Source organism: Mauremys reevesii, linkage group 15, assembly GCF_016161935.1.
Source record: "Mauremys reevesii isolate NIE-2019 linkage group 15, ASM1616193v1, whole genome shotgun sequence".
In the NCBI taxonomy this organism is placed as follows: domain Eukaryota; kingdom Metazoa; phylum Chordata; order Testudines; family Geoemydidae; genus Mauremys; species Mauremys reevesii.
In genome coordinates this window covers 43,570,981-43,590,855 of record NC_052637.1, presented here as the reverse complement: position 1 = coordinate 43,590,855, position 19,875 = coordinate 43,570,981, and the positions used below count along the sequence as shown (strand labels likewise).

At 49.3% G+C, this 19,875-nt stretch overlaps 1 protein-coding gene across 23 annotated transcripts in view; it reads right to left on the bottom strand.

Annotated features, from left to right (window-relative positions):
- The window catches only part of RBFOX3 (RNA binding fox-1 homolog 3), a 346,512-nt gene that overhangs the window by 199,387 nt on the left and 127,250 nt on the right, over positions 1-19,875 (bottom strand). For 22 of the 23 annotated variants that reach the window (XM_039500494.1, XM_039500496.1, XM_039500495.1 and 19 more), the window contains one exon: positions 17,475-17,514. The exons of the other annotated variant lie outside the window; for it this stretch is intronic. In XM_039500494.1, coding sequence (XP_039356428.1) covers positions 17,475-17,514 — 40 coding nt within the window. The remainder of the gene's footprint in view (positions 1-17,474; positions 17,515-19,875) is intronic. 23 annotated transcript variants of the gene reach the window in all.

The window sequence follows — 19,875 nt, the reverse complement described above, 5'->3', positions numbered from 1 at the left end:
ATGTCTCTACAAAATATCCTGGGATCAATAAGGATACACCACCACCAATGCACACATTGGCCACTGAATCACCTTTTCAGTTCTCAACACGCTGTTCAAATTCTTCCTCTCCTTCATGTAAACACAAGTCCCTTTCTCTGCCCCCTCCAAATTCATTTCACTCCCTGATCCCGACTGCCCTTCCCACATTTATTCCAGACATAAAATGAGAATGTCCATGCAGATCACAGCATTTAGAGTATCTTCACTCAACAGAGAAGCCAAAGCAGTTAGTACTTTATCTCAGCCAGAGGGGAGGGCCCCATAGATGCCTGAAGATCAGCTGATCAGCATCAAGGCCTGGGAATCCCACCACATGCACATGCTGCTCTTTTGTGCTTTACACAACAAAAATAATATGAAGGAATCACATGGCACTGGTGGGACCCAAGTTTAACTGTGTTTACTCATCTCCATAGACATACTACATTACACAACTGCTGCTCTGATCTGAGTCAGGCAGTTTCTCCAATACAAAACAGCAAGTGCCACACTACAGGGCTTACAGATGCTACCCTACTTCCTATCCACTACAATATACATACACCTACTGAGAATGGTGGAGAGGTTCTCAGCTCCCGTCTCAGAACTAATGGGAGGGGATTTTTAATAGGAATCCTCTGCTTCCCAAGGTTTTCATGTTAACACCCCTTCCTCCCATAGCTGCCTGTGACCCTGGGTGAAGAGGTGCCTCTGCAGCTGAGAATCCAGGTAACATGGCAGCAAAGGCAGAACATGTGTGATGAAGTTTTGCTATTATCAGTATATTTAGAAGTAATCAGGGAAAGAGGATGGTGCCACACATAGAATAGGGCAAGATAAGAAGGAGCCATGCCATTGCCACTTACAGGGGGCAGACAGCTAGCTGGCATCTCTTATACAAGCCCAAAGAGTCCCGTGGAATATTATTATCCTGTTGCAAATACAATGGGTGGGAGACTGGCCTGGCTTGGTGCAAGCAGCTGGAAAAAAGTTCTTACACACCTGAACTGTGCCCTGCCTCTCAGCCTCTGCTCAGGTGAGGTATTTGGGGGAGCAGGAAGCCTGTCTGCAAACTACCAGAAAGGGACTGAGAAGCTGGCACCGTGTAGCCGCAGCTCATTCCTCACCCCGCACTGCCATCCAGGGGATCGAGACTGCACTACTCACCCTTTGGGAGAGCCAGCACAGTGCAGCCCCCAGGCAGAAGGTAAACAAAGAAAAGGCACTGGAATTCAGAGACACCCAAGGCCTCTGAACCCTTCACAAAAAAACTGAAGAGGCCCCAGTGCCAGTGGGGCAATGTGCCTATAAATGGCTACAAGCCAGTAACCTCCCACCAGCCACCCAGAGAAGAGATACAAACGGCTCTAAAGGCGAACAACGTCACTACTTGCCATTAGGGTCACAGCACGCATCAGCAGCAGAAGTACTGACCTTCAGGCTGTGTTGGCAGCACCTTATCACCACTCTTTTGAAAGTGGAGGGACAGCAGAGCAGTGCATGCGCTACCAGCCAGAACCACCTGCCTGCTGCTGGGCCAGTCTCTGTTCACAGCAGCTGACTGGAGCAGGGACAGAACTGTGACTGCTGAGAGCACAACAGTAAGAGCCAGAAGCTCCCAAGTTCTGATCCCAGTTCTCCCTCTGAGTGCTGCAGCTAGGGGCAACTCGCTTCCCCTCTGTGCCTACAATACAAAAGCACTCGGGGGGAGGGAGTCACCAGAAGTCGATGATGGCATGGTGCGCTTTGGAAACAAATCACTAAGGGAACAGTGAGCACTGGGAGGAGGTTTTTGAAACACACAAGGTAGAAGAAGAGCAAGCATGCCTGTGCGTGTGTTTGCCCCAGGGACAGCTGGGTGAGCAGAGAGGTGAGGATGCTATTTAAAGGTGTAGGACAGCCCAGTTACACACTTCCTACAATGCTGATTCAAACTGGAGCCTGCATGATCAGGGTGTCTATCAGATAGACCCCTCTCACCTGGGGGGGCTAAGCACAGCCAGGACAGCCAGCACAAGCAGCTGGGAGCTGCAGAGGGCTAGTCTGCTCTCACATAAATGTATCTCCTGCCACTCCACAGCCTGAAGGAGTGTGTGACGGGTGCTAGGGGCTGTTCATGCTCATTCATTTTGTTCCCAAGTGTACAAAACTGTTTTGCTTGCTGACATGGTTTCCGCTGGCCCAAGAACTCCCATTCCCCTTCCCTTCCCACACTACTAGCAATTCCCCTCCCTGCGAACACTTAACTGCATACACCATGCGGGACTGTTTAGAGGATCTGCGCCTAAACTCCACACAATGGTGGATGGGGCAGAAACTGCACCTCTAGGATTGTATAGAACCCTGAACATCCTGTAGTTTGTTTTGCTTGCATCTGGAATTGGGGTTATGGCTTGTGGTTCAGAAACCAGAGGCACCAGCCAGGGAGGAAGCCCTATTTGCTTGTGCCACTAGAGGTCTCCTCTCCAACTTGCAGGTGAAACTGGGTTCCTGGAAAGGAGACCACTGAGTGCTTCCCATCACAGATGCCACACACTGACTCTCCGCCTCCCGGGTCCCTTGGTACAAACATTCCAGCCAACACAACAACTGGAACAGCTGGAAGCTGGGGCATGGCCTGATTTCCCCCTCAGCCACAGTTCAGAATGGGACCCCTGTCTCACCATACTCTGTTAGGCTTTAGTGTGGGATTCCCCGAGGAGGGGACGATCACATCCTGGAAGATGATGGAAGCAGACGCCTAACAGAAGTCATCTGCCACTTTTTTCAGGGACAAATAATCCAACTCACTAGGACTTCAGTTTGATCAGCTGGAACAGAGTTTCTGAGTGCAGGCCTGAGCAGGAATCTGCAGAGGCAGGAGGAGAGTATTTCACCTCCATTCATCACAAGTGCATAATACACAGCAACTGTCACCAATGTGTAACCCTTCCGCCTCTCTGAGTTGGCAGCAACAAGGGCTGGGTTCAGTATCCAGGGGTTCCCTTTCAATAACGCAATGCAAAACCGGCTCGAGCCCCCCACCCAGTGACCTGAGACAATTACATACCAGCGCCTCTAGAAGGCAATACTTCCCCACTTGCAAAGCACAGAGTTTGAGTGTAGCAAAATCCTTTTAATAAAGGAGGGAAACAATGTGGCATCATATTGGGGAAACACCACAAACAGGATTCATAACATAAACCATGAGCAAAACACCCACCAAGTAAGTTTTGGCAGTGTCATTTTCCCCTTAGGGTCTTAAGTCTAATCACCCCAAAGTCCAACAACCCAAAAGTCTTTGTCCCTGGTCAGTGCCGCCCCAGAGTTCAAATGTTTATCTGCAGAGTTTTACCCTCCCCCCCCAGCCTGGGTGGAAATGGGGGGGGGGGGCACACAGGGTGTTAAGGGGTACCTTACATGGGCCAGGGCCGACTGCCCCGCCTCTCCGTGGAGTTCTGCTGCAGCCTTCACCACAACCGGCTCCACTCCACCAGCTGTGCAGATCCTCCTGCCGACCCGTGAGCTGCTCCAGCTGTCCCCGCAAACCGCTCCACTCTGCTCCGCTTGCTCGCTGTTCTGTGGGCCGCTCCAACCGTCCCACAAACCGCTCAGCTCCGCTGCACTCCGCTCAGCTCACTGTTCCGTGGGCTGCTCCAACCGTGCTGCAAACTGCTCTGCTCTGCCAGCCGCTTAGCAATAGATCTTCAGGCTCCTCCACTAGTTAACACAGCACTCAGCTCAGTAAGTTTAGCTCTTTTAGTGATTTCAGCTTGTAGTAGAGGAGCCCCAGTGCTGGTGCACCAGTGGCCCAAAGTGAATTCAGCTCAGCAGCCTCTAGATGGACTCCTAATGGAATCAAAATTAGCTCTGCTCTTCAACAGTGGAGAGAGGAGGAGGTGCAATTGATGTTCCAGGCCCTCAAAAGGGACCCATACCATCAGATTCACATACCAGTCCCCAACCTCTCTCAATTCACTGCGTTTTGGACCCCATGTCCCTTGTCTAGCAAGTGCTACATAGTTGATGGTGAGACCCTCTGTCATAAAACAGTTTCATAGCCCTTCATTCACATAATCAGGGTAACACCATGTTATTCCTCCTGCCCCAATAACAGAGAAATTGGGGGTCCCACATCTGTCAAAGTGACCATTTCGGGCTGCCGTGGACTCGTGCTAGGTGGAGTGGCTGTGCCTATGCAAACAAGATCAGCCCCTGAAATTCTTTTCCACACTCACCATAATTCACCACCAGATGTCAGGGTAGAGCTCATCCTGACTCTGCTTACATCTGTAATGAGGAGACCCTCAGGACCTCTCAAACACTCTGCCACCTACTGGAAGGTGCTTAGCAATGTCACACACAAAAGTGACTCCTCAGCAATGTGTAGAGAAGACTCGCTGCAGAGATGCCAGGCCAAACAGGGTTTTGGTTTCAAGCGGAATGAATCAAAACTAGCTCGTAATGCACACTTGACTACATCAAACAGTCTTTGTTAGGCTGTACAAAACTGGGAACCACTCTGACTGATAGGCAGTGTCTGCTCAGGAGAGGCCCAACACTGAAATAGCAGGCACCAGAGTTGTAGGGGGAGCCCAGGTCTGGACCAGCAGGGGCTGCTGCACTCTTGGGACTGAGGTGCTTTGCGAGAGTTATGTGCTAGGGGAAAGATGCACAGCATCTGCCTGCACTATGCTTGGCTCTAAACAGCAGTTCTTCATTAACCCAACTCCTCTCCCATCTCTGAAGAAAATGCATCACACAGACTTAGGCTCAACTTCAGGAGACAGAAAACAATTCAAACCCAACCTGCAGAAACCTGAGCCCTGCCAGGAAATGAACCCTTCTCTTCAGGGATATTCACCAGAGTAAGACACAATCACACAGCTTTTCTAGTCGTCATCCACTGCAGAGCTTCTCTCATCACCCCATAGCAAATAAGAAGGTGCAAACACTGCAGACTCTGGCACCTGGAAGAAGGGACAGCAAGAAACACGAGCACAGGGAAAGAAAGGGCCTTATTCACTGTCACCCTGGCTTCATCCAAATCCTGTATGAATAGAAACTCTTCAGCAAGGTGTTAGCTGTCAGGTAACCCCTTGACATTTTTATTAAAAATTGTCCTGAAAATGCTCACTCATTTCCCAGTTGCTGCTAGAATTACCAGACCAAGGGGGAGGAAGTGGAGTGTCTCCCCTAGAACTAGTGACTGCAATAAAAAAGTTTGGGAAATTTCTGATACTAGAAAAATTAACTCATCAAGTCAGTTCTACTGGGTAGGAGGAAAAAAGATAACTACTTCGAAATCTGGCAGAACTTTTTGGAATTTACTGGAAGAGGAGGGTCATTGCCACCAAACCTCATAGTTTGAGAGCTTTTTTTGAATATTAAGGAGGGGAGAAACCCCTTTAACAATATGCAAAATTAAGATATTAAAATAAAGAAAGCAGATAGGCATGGGGTGACCAGACGTCCCGATAAAATCAGGACCGTCCCGATATTTGGGTGGCTGTCCCACGTCCCGACCGATCTTTTATCAGGATGCAATTTGTCCTGATTTTTTTTTTTGCTCCGCTGGCACCACTCGGCTTTTTAAATTTCCCCCCCCTCTGCCGGCAGTTATAGTACTGGGAATGCCTGGGAGCCATCAGAGTAGCTGTAGCAGCTGTGGGGGAGAGAAGAGAACCAGGTCAGGGGCACCATATGAGGCAGGAGAACCCAAACTCCTGGGCTGGAAGTGGGAGGGGGAAAGAATAGAGACACCTGAGCCAGACCAGGGTCCTCTCAACTACCCTTGGACAAAACACATGGCACTAGTGGCCCATTCCCCATCTTACCCTGATATCAGCAAATATATTTAGTAGTTGAAAGTTCAGGGACAAGCTCTGGTGTCGCATGAGATGGGACATGCTGTTACAGGTGTCCATACAGTAACAGATTCACTCTAACCTTCTCTCTTTTGAACAACTGGGAAATAACATACAGTGACTCTAGTGGTTAGAGCAGAGAGCTGGGAATCAGACCCAGTTCCCCAGCGATGCACTGGGTGCCTTTGGGCAGGTCACTCACCTTGTGTGCCTCAGCACTGAAAATACTGAGCCACCAGTGCAAAGCTAGTGTGCTACAAAGAATAAAACTCCCCGTCCTGGGTGCGTGTGTGACAGCAACCAGAGCTCTGTGGATTCCAGCACATCCCTGCACCCACACCCAGAGCAGCAAGGGAGCAAAATCCAGGGTTACCAGGTTGGCCAAGCAGGGCTTCTCCAGAGGTTGGAGTCTGGGGCCATGTCTACAATATGAATGCATAAGCAGTACAAGAACACACCAGCAAAGCGCTCCTAGTGTGGACCTAGCTGTACCAGCAAAGCCACACTTTGTACTTGTGTAGTAAAACCACCACCCTGAACAAAATAAGCTACCCTGGTAAAGCACAGTATTGCTGGTATAGCTGCGTCTACACTAGGGGCTTCTGCCAGCACAGCTCTGAGAGTCAGGACTCACTTCTCCACACCTCAGACTGACATAGCTGTGCCAGCAGAAGTGTGTACTGTAGACATAGCCTGGGTTATCTGGAACCCCACAGTGAAGCTAGGATGGAAGTGTGCAGGGAGGAGGGGATGAAAAGGGGGTGGGATCCACTTGGTAGCTGCTCACATTTAGTTTGCACTTTCTTTGTCACTCTGGAAGGAAACAAACGACCTGAGAAAGGAATGGAATGCAATGATTCATTACTCCTGATGTGTGATGATGGCTTAATTATTTTTCTAACTGGGAAGAGACGCTTTCTGACAGCAGGTGCAAATTAATTCTCCGCTGTTTTAAGGAGCGATCGGCCCAGGACAAGTGGAAAACTGGAAAACCTAATTAAATCGGGAGCTGAGTGGAATAAATGGAGCGAAGAGTTTGTTTGCACGATGCTGATGGATATTAACGATTCCGGATGAAGGCACCAGGGCTCCCAACAGGAGACATAGAGCTGTCTCAGTGCATTCATCCCTGGAGTTGGGCCTTGACAATTGGGCAGAAGGTGTTGCGACAGTAACTAAGTGCAACTACTGTGCACACACAAAGTCAGGATTCTTCCCAGAAGCAGCAGCATCCGCAGCCCTGCATGTGCTGAAGGAAGAAGGAAGCAATTAACAGGCTGCAAAGCCAGATATGCAAGCTCCAGGAATCTCACTGGGGGTTCCTGGTCTTGTGCTCAGAACTGATGCTCCCAAGTGAGACAAGAAAGTATCATCCAATTATTGGGAGCTGTCTGTAGATTGTCCAATCCAACAAAATATCTGTCCCTTCTGTTACCCTCGAAAGAGGGTTTTGCCTCGTTTCAGGATCTCTCTCAGGCTTCTGGGATCTCCTGTCCCCATGGTCTCCTTCATAGTACTGACTGTATTTAATTAGGCTCTCTCATTTCAGCTGCAGGTGCAGTATGCAGTTTAAATACAATAGAACAATGTCTATATATCTGCACACACTTTTAAAGAGATTGTCCCGGCACCTACTGTACAGAACCATAAGACATACCCAACACCTAAGGGTTTTCCGAAGAGGGTGGGGGAGCAGCCTCAGGCGGATTCTGAATCTCGTTAGCTCAATGATCAGAAAAGGGAGCTTATGTTGAACAGTTGCCATAGAAACAGTGGACTGTATCTACACTTTCCTAGAGTGATATTGGGGTTCAGTTCTTTTGCCTGCCCTGGCAATCTGACAAGGCCACATGCTTATTCCCTTGTCCACCCCATAGGTTCCTCAGTGTCAGATGCACCCATCTCTGGTACACAGCTGGCTGTGTGTTCCCTTTGGGTCTCACACAGCTCCCTGCCCTCCAGGAGCTCTGCTTGTAGACCATTATTCACAATCAAACAGCTGCGCTATATATATATATATATATAAAATGATTTCAGTGGAGTCCAGCCAGGGCTGTCCCTAGCTATTCTCGGGCCCTACGCAGCCCACCCCCTCACCCCCCAGCAATACTGGTTGGCTGCACAGAGACCTTGCCCGGTTCGGAACCTGTTCAACAGGGACCATTAGCAATGGGACATGTCAAAACCAGGCGGACAAATTGTGGGGTCAGCGACGAGGGACTGGTTGGGGGTTATAACAGATCCATTCCTCTCCCCAGAGTGCTTCTGCCCTAACATCCTGACGTGGCGGATGAGACCATAATGGGCGACATGACGGCAAACGTGCAGCTGGTGGTTTAAAAAGGTCATTGTGCAGTGGCAGGCTTGAGTTGGCGCAGACTTTCTCCAGTAACTTGCCAGTGGCAACCTCTCATCTGATATGAGAAGGAGCAACATTGCTCAGAACTGGGAGCCGTGGGAGTGGAGTCGGATGCAGGGTGCCAGAGATGATGCGCAGGGCAGCACGTATCTGTGTATCCACCAGTTTGGTGTGTGACGATCGGTAAGAGCGGACGTCACGAAGTTGGAGCATGAGCACTGCATGATGAACTTGCCTGGAAATTGTTGCGCGTCTTAACTTTAGCTGCTGTCTTCTTCAGGTGGGCGTGGTAACTCCGTGTGCGGTCTAAGTCACACTTAGATAAACCGGTTCTATTTCGTGCTTCACCTTCTGACCGTTCAAATAAACATTCAGTTCTCGGGTTGCGCTGGCGTGGTGAAGATGGAACAAACTGGACACTGTTTTTATGATGGTTGGCTGGAGGCGCCAAATCTTACAGTAGTCAGCTAACTTTACCATGTCCCAGTTTATGGTGGCATCAAGCTCCTGAAAGGTCTGGGCCTGGATACCGCAACAGATGTTGTCTGCATAAATCAACTTCTGTGACTCCGTTGTTGGCAAGTCACTGATGTAAAGGTTGAACAGGGTTGGTGAAAGCACAGAGCCCTGGGGTAACCCATTGCTCTGTCGTCTCCAAGCACTCGTCTTCTCCCCCATATGGACTCTCAGTGGCCTATTGCGGAGGAACAGTTCACTGATTTCATGAGTCAAATAGAATGTGAAAATCTTTCCACGACAGCTTTCAGAGAAATGTTCAGAGCAGCGGCACTTTACACCCCCTTCCTTTATTTATTTTTAACAAACTCCCAGAAAAAACTTGCCTGGCAGGAAATGCAGAATTTCAAGGAGATCTGTTATCTGTTTCTTTTGGCGGCAGGGAGGGTGGTGGTGGTGGTGGGGTGTTAAAAAACCCAGACCTATAATGGGAAACTGGCTCCAACTTTCACCAGACAGCAGCTACCCCTGCTCCATAACTACACCATCAGGGGAGAGGCATTGCTCCTAGAGACAGGCGGTAGTTATGTTTCAGCTAATGCCTATGGTGCCACTGGGGTGACACTCTTGTAATTACATGGCTACAAATGTTGAGCCTGGTTCATTTGGCCACAGGGATTCAACTCTAGGGCAGTTCTGGGGAGCATATTTTTCTCAGCATTTGTGGTCCTGGATTAGGGAAAATCCTGGTTCTCTCTCAGAGGTGCAGAGAGAATACCCGGGGCTTGGGATGCTGATTAAAGTCTCTGCAGCATCCTGCTTAGGCTGGAAAATGCAGTTCTGTGGTGCATAAGCAGCTTGGAGGCGCTTGCTGTCCATCACTCTGACAAGCTCTTGCGCTAGCACATCCCTGGCTGCCCTGTGCTATTGCTTAGCAGACCTTAAAGCCAGAGAGAATATTCAACACTCTACGTTCACAGAGAGATTCACGAAAAAAGTCAGGCAAGGCCACAGCTATTCTCGGCCACACACACCTATCACTGTGGCAATGGGAAAAGGTGACTAGTTCCCAGTCAGACAGCTGCTTCCAAGCCCAGAAGATGCAAAACTAAAAATGTGGGGAAATCAGCTGCAGGAGGTTAAATGGGGTCCCCTCACAATTCTGCATGGTCTTTCCTCTACCCAGGAACAGTTCCATCAAATCAGCTAGACATTTATACCTGCCCCCGGCAGACCCAAGAACCGTTTGTAGATATTTAGTCCCACTCTCTTCCTGCTGCTGCTAGCGTGTAATAGCCTGGGCTGCCATCCTAGCAACGGGTACCCACCCAGAGTTCTCCTGCCATGCCCCAGATGCCAACACAGTTACCCTCCCAGCCTTCCCTTCCCCAATTTCTGAACTGCACCTGTGTAGCTGTTCCTCTGCCTCTCACCCCTTCCCTCTCCAATTCGGACGTTGCAGCAATGCTGGGAGAAAGAGCCTGGATGGCTTCTTGTTTTTCTGTTTCTCCCATCATTAAATCCCCTCTTCATCCCTAGGAGTTTGGAATTATGTACAAGTTAATATGTTTCTGGTTCCAACCAAATACTGCTAATTAACAAACAGTTCCCCTCAATTCCCTTTAATGCCTACACATGTAATGCAATTACCTGCTTCCCAAAGCCATTACAAACCACAGAAAATTAGCTGAGCAGGTGATAAAAAACATTCTTTTATAGATTCACAAAATAAGCTGATCACAGAACAGTCAGATCCTTGCCCTGCAGTCCACAGCATGCCCTGCTTTCACAAGGGGCCAAGACCCTTCATCTTGCAGCCAATTTATTCCTCTTAAAGAGAAGATGGGAAATATCTCAGTTTTATCCTGCTGTGTGGCTTAAACTCAAGTTCTGACTCACCTGAAAACTGGGCTCATTGCTCAAGCTCACACATCCTGTGCAGTCAACAAGAAACCAAGCCTATAATTAGAATGAAACCCACTAAAGCAACAAGGCTGAGCCTCAGAGATTAGTGGAACATTGTCCCTGACAGGCAGGGTTCCCAAGAACCTTGGCCATCTGCTATATAAGCAGGACAACTGGTGCTAGCCCATATATACATGGAGACAATGACAAACCTGCTACATACAAGAAGAATCCAGCTGAACATATGCCAGAGGCACGCAGGGCAGAAATACATGGGGGAACACTAGGGTTGCCAACTTTCTAATTGCACAAAACCGAACACCGTTGCCCCGCCCCAAGGCCCTGTCCCTTCCCTGAGGCCCCACCCCTGCTCCATCCCCCTCCCTCCATCGATCGTTCTCACTCATTTTCACTGGGCTGGGGCAGGGGTGTGGGAGGGGGTGAGGGCTCCGGCTGAGGGTGCGGACTTTGGGGATGAGGGGGTTGGGATTCAGGAGAGGGCTCCAGGCTGGGGCAGGGGGTTGGAGTGTGGGCTATGGAGTGGGGCTGAGGGTGAGGGGTTTGGGGTGCAGGAGGGGGCTCAGGGCCGGGGCAGGGTGTTGGCGGGAGTGCAGCCTCCAGGAAGGAGTTTGGGTGCGGGAGGGGACTCCTGTTTGGGGCAGGAGGTTGGAGTGCGGGGTCCCGGCGGTGCTTACTGAAGCTCCCAGGAAATGGCTGCCATGTCCCTTCAATGCGGACCCTAGGTGCATGGGCGACCCGGCAAGCTCCATGTCCCGCCCTCGTGTCCATGCCCCACAGATCCCATTGGTTGCAGTTCTTGGCCAATGGGAGCTGCAGAGCTGGCACTGGGGCGGGGGGCAGCACATGGAGCCTCCCTGGCTGCCCATGAGCCTACGGGCCGCAAGGACCTGGCGGCAACTTCCGGGAGCTGCGCAGAGCTAGGGCAGGCAGGGAGCCTGCCTTAACCCTGGGCACCTGCTGCACCGCCAACTGGACTTTTAACAGCCCGGTCAGCAGTGCTGACTGGAGCCCCCAGGATCCCTTTTTGATGAGGCGTTCTGGTAAAAAACTGGATGCCTGGCAACCCTAGGGCACACAGAAAGGGTTAAATCTGCCCCTTGGTGAAATTCCAGAGAGAAAGAGGGGAAAAAAGTAAAACAGGAGTAATGAGGCTGGTGCCCAGGGGAGAAAGGCACCTGCCTGCTTCCTTGGAACAGAATCATTTCATAGATTTCCAAGGCAAGAAGGGATCATTATGACTATCTGATCTAAGCTCTTGCATACCCCAGGCCAGGGATCCCCAACCAGAGAACCTAGTGATTGATGCAGCAATCCAAACAACTTGTGGTGGAGCTACATCATCTCTTTTAGGAAGCCAACCAGTCCTGACCTAAAGCACCCATCTGATGGAGAATCTACCCTAGGTAAACTGTTCCAATGGTTAATTTCCCTCAGTGCTAAAAATCTGCACCTTAGCTCCCATTTCAATTGGTCTCATTGCAACTTCCAGCCACTGGATCTTGTTAGGCCTTTTCCTGCAGATTAAAGAGTGATGTGATATCAGGGTCTTCTCTACTCTACACTTCACAAACGAAGTTAACCTATGGCTTCTCTCTCCAGTATAGGATTCTAAACAACCAACAGGAATTACCAATCCAGCCATAGATCTGGACTTGGGCTTGGGGTCAGGTTTTGTCAAACAATCAACCAGCTTCTCTTCCTCTCCTTAGAAAAACATCTCATTCAACACCCAGGGCACAACGTATGGGGAAGCTTCCACACAGAGGGAGTGCTGAAAAGCAATGACCGAATGCATTCCTACCAGTGAGGAGCACAATTGGCAGCAAGGAGGAGGCCTGTAGAAGCATATAACAAACTTCCCTGCTTCCCAGCACAGGGACCAGGAAGAGTCCCCAGGGGTTCACAGTTACACAGGAAAACCCAATCAGTGCCCAGCAAAGCATGATCCTTGACCTAGCCACCTGTTTTAAAAACACTCCTGGACAACTTTCTTGTATGGGACTAAAATACAGAGAAGGGACACTGCCCATTACTATGTGCAATCCAGATGTTGACAGCTATTCTCTAGCAACTCACAACAGGCAGCCTCACTCTGCCCAGCCTGAGATGCTAGGCCCCGAAGTCCAGCTGTAAATGTTCTTCAGGGAATTTTAGCAGCTACCCAGATCCTTTCCCATAGGTACAAATAACTGCTACTCCAGCTGTGCAACCAAGGCATTTGCATTTGATGCTCTTGGCAAATGAATCCAACTGACATTTGCTTTGCAAATGGAAGGCGAAAGGGTGTACACAAACGGGTTCACAGTGCCTCATGAGGTTCACATGCCAGCCACTGGGGCCCTGGGTTCAAATCCTGCAGGTGGTGATAAATTTGCAAGTCTTAGGCTAGCCCTTAGAAAATGATATTTCTCCACATCACACAACCACAATGTCATTGGCAGAGTTGTGTCAGTCCAGAACAGGAAGATGCCAAAGGGTGTCAGAAGTCAGGACCGAGATACCCTACCAGAGCTATCTTGGGGCAGACTGCATAGCAGACGCCTGGCTTGAGGTGGTGCTTTTAGTCACTCTGTTTCATGAGCACCAGCCATCATTTCAGCAACCCAATCCAATGACAATGGGCATCATTCCCAAGAGTCCAGAGTACCCTCTGGTGACAAAGAGGAACCCTTCTGGTAACTGTAAATCGGGAACAGCCTCTCAGAGCAGGGCAAATCACTGTCAACAAAGTCTCTGTTGCTGTGGAAACCATTAAAAATAGATTCCCCACACTCCCCCCTTTGTGCTGGGTTTTATACAGCTGGGTTCCTTCATTCCACATTATTATTACTTTTTAATTATGAATAATTTCCTCCCTTCTATAGGAAGATGGATTAAAACTCAGGACCTTCCAAATGAAGGCCCTTTAGGATATATTTCAATATGCCAATGAAGGCAAGCCCGCATTCTGTAGTGTTTATGCCACAGGGTAAAATCTCTCTTCAATGAACCCTTCTCATATGATGCTTCCTCTTAGCTTCCCTTTTCTCCACCGCCTGCTCCTCAACAAAGTTTGCTCAAGAACAAAATCAAACAGAGGCACAGGAACTATGACACGGGTGAAACCCCCTTCTGCAAAGGGATCAGCACAAGGCCCATGCACCACATAAGTCCCTCTTCAACCCTGTGGAGTTTGTGCATGATTGAATTATTGTCACTCTTGCCTGCCCTCTTCCTCTCCACCCCCGTTTGTCTGTTATGACCCCTTACTCACTAGGTCCAGTTACATTTAGTGTGTAAGCAGCAAAGAGTCCTGTGGCACCTTATAGACTAACAGACGTATTGGAGCATGAGCTTTCGTAGGTGAATACCCACTTCATCGGATGCATGCTCCAATACGTCTGTTAGTCTATAAGGTGCCACAGGACTCTTTGCTGCTTTTACAGATCCAGACTAACAAGGCTACCCCTCTGATATTTAGTGTGTATGCTCTTCAGGCCAGGGACCCTGCATCCCTTGGTTTATGAGGCATCCAACATATCTGGGTGCTCAGATAAGAAGAAACACCACCACTGTTGCTCATGGCTTCACATCCACCCACCCAGTGCCCCCAGCACTAAACTATCCATAGGGCAAGGATCGAGCACAGAGAGATGGGGGACAGGTTTCCCCAATGGGAATGGTGCTGCTATCCTCTTGTCTTATGGAGAAGCAACGAAATCCTATTTAATGGTTCTGTCCTGGAGCTTTCTTCTGAAGATTGGGATTCTCAGCCTTAACCCTACAAACCATAGTGAGTGTTTGCAGCAATCCTCCACTTTCCTATCACACCCCTTTCTACGCAGAACTCGGGCTAGCCCAGAGACCTGTTCCAAAGCCTGCAGGAAACACTGAACCAATCACTGTTTGCACTCAGCAAGCCTCAGTACAGGAAATTCTCCCAATCAGGAATGATGCCAAAGGACTGGATCACACTGAACAGCTGTTGCCCAGCATCAGCACAGCCAGGAATTCAGGAAGCGACTTGTACACATCCCCCAGTGCAGCATGCCTGCTAGCAAATGGAAATGCAAGGCTCCATGCAAGGGTAAAGGAAGAGTGAGATCATGAAGCCTACCCTGTTACCCCGTGGAAAATTATTTACCAGGCTTTTATTTTCAATTTAAGTGAATTTCATGCTGACAAAGAGTGCCAGATGGACAAACACTGGTAACCAACACTCTTTATCCCCAGGACAGAGCAAAGGCCACAGCAGGGCAAGCTTCCTACATGCTGCCCTGCCAATGTGCTTCCCCTTTGCCCACCTGTAGGGGTAAGCGGAGAGTTCAGAGTCCATTCAGTCCCTAAGCTCTGCTGAATCTGCAGGTGGGTTGTACAAGGTGGCACCTGTCCAGGAGGCATTGGATTGAGAGTATGAAGAGATCTCGCATAGGATCACTAAACAGTTGTCTGCATGAGCAGAATGACAGAGCATAGGATCACTAAACAGTTGTCTGCATGAGCAGAATGACAGAACAAGTTACAAAGCTAAAGAGATGCACAAATCTCAAAGCCCTCTACAAACCAGAGCTCCAGCTTTAGAGAAGGGAGGGAGTGCTCTGGTGCCTTCCAGAGCAGAAGGTCCAAATGAGGCTGTGTGTACCACTGGTGGTACGTGAGCTTGACGAGCTAATCCTTCACTTCATCATGTGCTTAAGAAGGTGACACATGAACTAAACGTTTGGGAGCCACTGTTGTAAAGCAAGATTCTCACAAGAGTCAGGGGCATGATTTCATTACCTCCTGTTGTCTCTCTCAGGTCAAGTAATGCACTAACTCATGATACCCACCCCCTTTCCTGGGCAAATCCCCATGCAACCCCTTGACTTTCACTAATGGCAGTTCAGAGGTCAGTTTCCTCTGTCATGGTCTGACTCTTAACTTTGGCCCCAAGTACAAATGCTGTAGAAATATTATTCAGAGCTGATAAGACCCCAAGGGACCATAGTCTGAGCTCTTGTGGAACACAGGCCAGAGAACCTCTCCAATAATCTCCGCATCAGGCCCAGAATTCCTGTTTGAGCCACAGTGTATCATTTGGACAGATATCAGTGTTGATGTATAGGCTTCAAGTGTTGGAGAATTCACCAAGTCCCTAGGTAATTTGTTCCAATGGCTATAATTACCCTCACTAGTATAAACATTCACCGTATTTGTTGCCTGAATTTGAATAGCTGCAGTTTCCACCCATTGGATCTCATTAAGCCTTTTTCCACTAAATTAAAGAAGCATCTACTATTAGAAATCTCTTCCCCATGTAGTTAGACTTTTAAACCATCATCAAGTCACTTCTTAGCCTTCTCTTGGATAAACTAAACTCCCGATGAGGCAGGTTTTTCAGACCTCAAATAATGTTTGTAGCTCTTTTCTGACCCCTTTCCGATTTGTCAGCATCCTTTTTGAAGTGTGGACACAGCATCCAGTAATGGTCTCACTAATGCCATATACAGAAGTCATGCCACTTCTCTACTCTTACTTGCATATTCTTATCATGGACGTTAATCGTATTCACCCTGAGAACTCAATGGGCTGCCAGGGGAAGCATTTTAACAGCCAAGGACACCAAGTCAAAACCTACTGGCCTGAGTGGATATGAAAAAGGAGCCACTCTGGGCTCTGGAAATTTCCACTACATGCATCCGACAAAGTGGGTATTCACCCACGAAAGCTCATGCTCCAATACGTCTGTTAGTCTATAAGGTGCCACGGGACTCTTTACTGCACTCTGGGCATGTGTCCGGGACTTAGTCACCAAGGCTGGAGAGATGTCGTTCTCTTGGTGGATGGAGGCTCTGAATCCTTTATGCTTAAAATATTGACTATTAAAATATTTCAACAGTAGCTACAGCAAAGCCAGACACATGATTTGTTCTTAGCACCCAGGCCCAAGGAGTTAGGATGGGGAGCCAGAGGCACCAGTAGGGAACCTCCTTGCCCCAATTGCTCTGGCAGTGTCAGTTTCCTAGAGGCAAACTCCCAAAACACCACACCTTGCTGGTGATTGGATGGGGAGCAAGGGAGCAGAAGTCCTCTATCCCCTCGAACTGATGCAGTTGTGGCATCAGCAGGACTTCCTCTCTCCTCAGCTTGCTCAAATAACAGATCAGGCATTGTTGCTGTGAGCAGATACGAGGAGAAGCAACTCGTCCAAATAAAGTAGAAATGAAAGGGCAATACCCCCAAACTACTGCAAAGTATGTTGGGAATTCATCTATACAGGAGGTTGGCAGCCAAACAACAGAGACTGAGGGGTTTGTCAGGGCTTTTTAATACAGAAAGAATCTCTGGTGTGTTTCAGCTTTTCAGAATCATCAAACAGCTGGGCAGGAGGTGTGTGGGGGGGAGTCCCCCCGGAGATACCTCCCACTAACACTGCCTGAGAGCACCTGTGTGGCACTTGCACTACTGTGTAACTGAAGAGTTCACCAGAGACATAATATGCAGCCTCTGCCTCCCCAGCTTAGCCCTTAAAGGCACCCAGCTAAATTCCCTCTGGTCTCCAACAAGGCTGCATGCTCATAGGACCCCTGCTGCTCCTGGACTGCAAACCAGGCATTCGCTAAAGAACAATGTGAGGCTATGTGCTCTTGGTGATGCTGTTAGCAGGCAGGCCACACTTCGTTCTCTCTCACACCCACAGAATTGAAGGCAAGCAATTTAATACAAGCCCCACCATACTAGCACAGACCCCAGTTCCATTTGATAATTCTCTTGCAAACCAAGTGAATGCAGAGAGAGAGTTTTTGTTAACGTCCTCATGGAATTAAATCATCCAAGAACAGACTCTGGCCTTGGGACGAGGGGTAAGACAGAAATGCAAAAGGCAGCAGGCCAGCGGCAATACTTACAGTTTGTCTGGATCCAGACAGCAAATCCACTCCGATCAGCCTGCCATTGGAAAAAGAGAGAGGGGAAAGGTTTGTGCTGGGAATGCTGCGAGGCACCGACATCCCACAAGTCCTCCCTTACCTCCAAAGAAGAGGGGGAAAGCAAGCAGCATCCCTCAGTTGTGGGTGTGCCTGGCAAGGAAAGGCGGGGAGAGACAGAACCAACTTTCTATACTCTCAATCAGATGAGGGCCACACCCCAGCTAACACTGCAGCCTTATTTAATTCACAGAAATGATATTCACATTCTGCTAGACAAATAGATTGTACAAGCCCTCGGTTAAATGTGGGTAATTATGGTCGCCTGCGTCAGGGGACAGCCCTGCCCAGGCTCAGGAGGGAGAAGCACATCCCAATTCCACGAATGCTGTAAATTAGTGGGCAGCAGACTAATTACCAATGATTTCATTTCCCCCCGTCACTCTCTCCTCTTTCTGTGGGCTACTGCCTTCCCACACTCTGTGTGTGTGTGTGTGTGTGTGTGTGTGTGTGTGTGTGTGTGTGTGTGTGTGTGTGTGTGTGTGTGTGTGTGTGTGTGTGTGTGTGTGTGTGTGTGTGTGTGTGTGTGTGTGTGTGTGTGAGAGAGAGAGAGAGAGAGAGAGAGAGAGAGAGAGAGAGAGAGAGTTAATGGGGCTTCTGTCACTTCATCTGCTGGTGGAGATTATTTTATCTTGGGAACTCTCTTCTCAGTGTCAGACCAGAAACTTTCGACTCTAAATCATCAACGGGGGGAACAATCTATTGTAGAGAAACGAAAAATGAAAACGTCAACTTTTTGGTGGCAACTGTAGTGCTCAGCAGTGTCTGTGATGAAGACTCTGGCAGTGATGAACAAGTGGGGAGGGACCCTGGCAGGACCCGGCCTGGCCTGACAACTCAGGAAGCGGGATGGCTCCATGCACACATGCTGAAGGGCAGGGGTGAGGCTGCAGTCATGTATTATATCATGTGCATGAAGCAGAGACAATGCAGGACTGGGACCTGCAAAGGGATGGGGGCAAGAGGATGAGGGGGAGCGATGCCTTTGACCAGTATTAAATCTAAGTGGAGAAGGACGGAGAGTCATTGTGTGAATCCACTGTTAACAGGAGGTGCCAAATATGCTTCTGTCTCGTGTGGGGCAAAGGAAGCCCTTGGAGCAAGCTGTGGGGGATACAGTCTTCTTCCTGTACCGGGCAGAGGAAAGCATTATGGGGACAGACCCGAGTACCATGTACATGGTGCTTGACATCTCCAAACACAATACAAACACTAACTATTCTTCATTCTCCCCAGGAAGGTTTTACCCCCATTTTATAAAAGGGGAAACTGAGGCACAAAACGGGTGTGACTGGCACCAAAGGGCAAACAATGAGCTGGAAAAAGAACCCAAGAGAGTCCTGGCCCCTAGCCCAGGGCTTAGTGCACCAGACCTGGCTGTCTTGCTTCAATTATGCCCCCCCTCTTGAGTACACAGCAGCTTTCACATTGTGCAGCAGTGGGATTTCAAAGCCAGATGTCACAAGCCCTCTTTGAGGAGGAGGAGCCAGAGAACTCTTTCACCTTGTCCCGTGGTGGGCAGGGAGGAGGGGAACACCCTATGGCCCATCCCTGGGCCTCAGAGACACTCTCACTTCCCATCCACCTGACACTTCTGCAAATTGAGATTCAGTTGAGCTGTACAGAATTACTGCTCCCTGCTTCATCGTCCACACAGGCAGCGCCACAATAATGATAAATAAGAGAAACAGAATGAAATCGCCACATTTTTCAAAATGATCTGTCAAAGTAAAACCATGTAATCTAGTTTCATTAGGCCCTGTTGTCCCAGAGATGACTATGTTGTCAAATATCAGGTAGAGGGATTTCTCGCCAGCTTCCTATCAGTCTCCCTAGGATGGGAAAGGGAGATTGGCTGGATGGATTCAATTTCAGCCAACCCCTACGCTTGCAATGTATCCATCACCGACCTGAAAGCCTTCAGGGGGCCGAGCGAGTGATGTATGGGCCCAGCACTGTCCACAATGATTTATTAAAATATTATCCAGGTGAAGTTAGAAAAGATGCAGAATGGGGTTGCTGACTTCCAGCCCCAAACAGCAGGCGGGAGCACAGAGCTGCTGCAGCAGCCGCACCAGGAAGAGGGAAGCAGAGAAGCTTGTGCACTCTGGCCTGGGGACCCCCTGGCACCCCAAGGTGAAGACAGGAAATCAGGTAGCTCCTCACAGGACTAGGGTGAGGGCTCCAAGGCAGGCACAGCCCTGGAGCAGAGAACAAGCTGTCAGGGCTGGGCTTGTGCCCTCATACAGGGAGTATTAGGCCAAACTTGAACAGCAGTGAGCCCCAGCCGTTCCCATCTCAGGGCTACTCACTGGCCTAATAG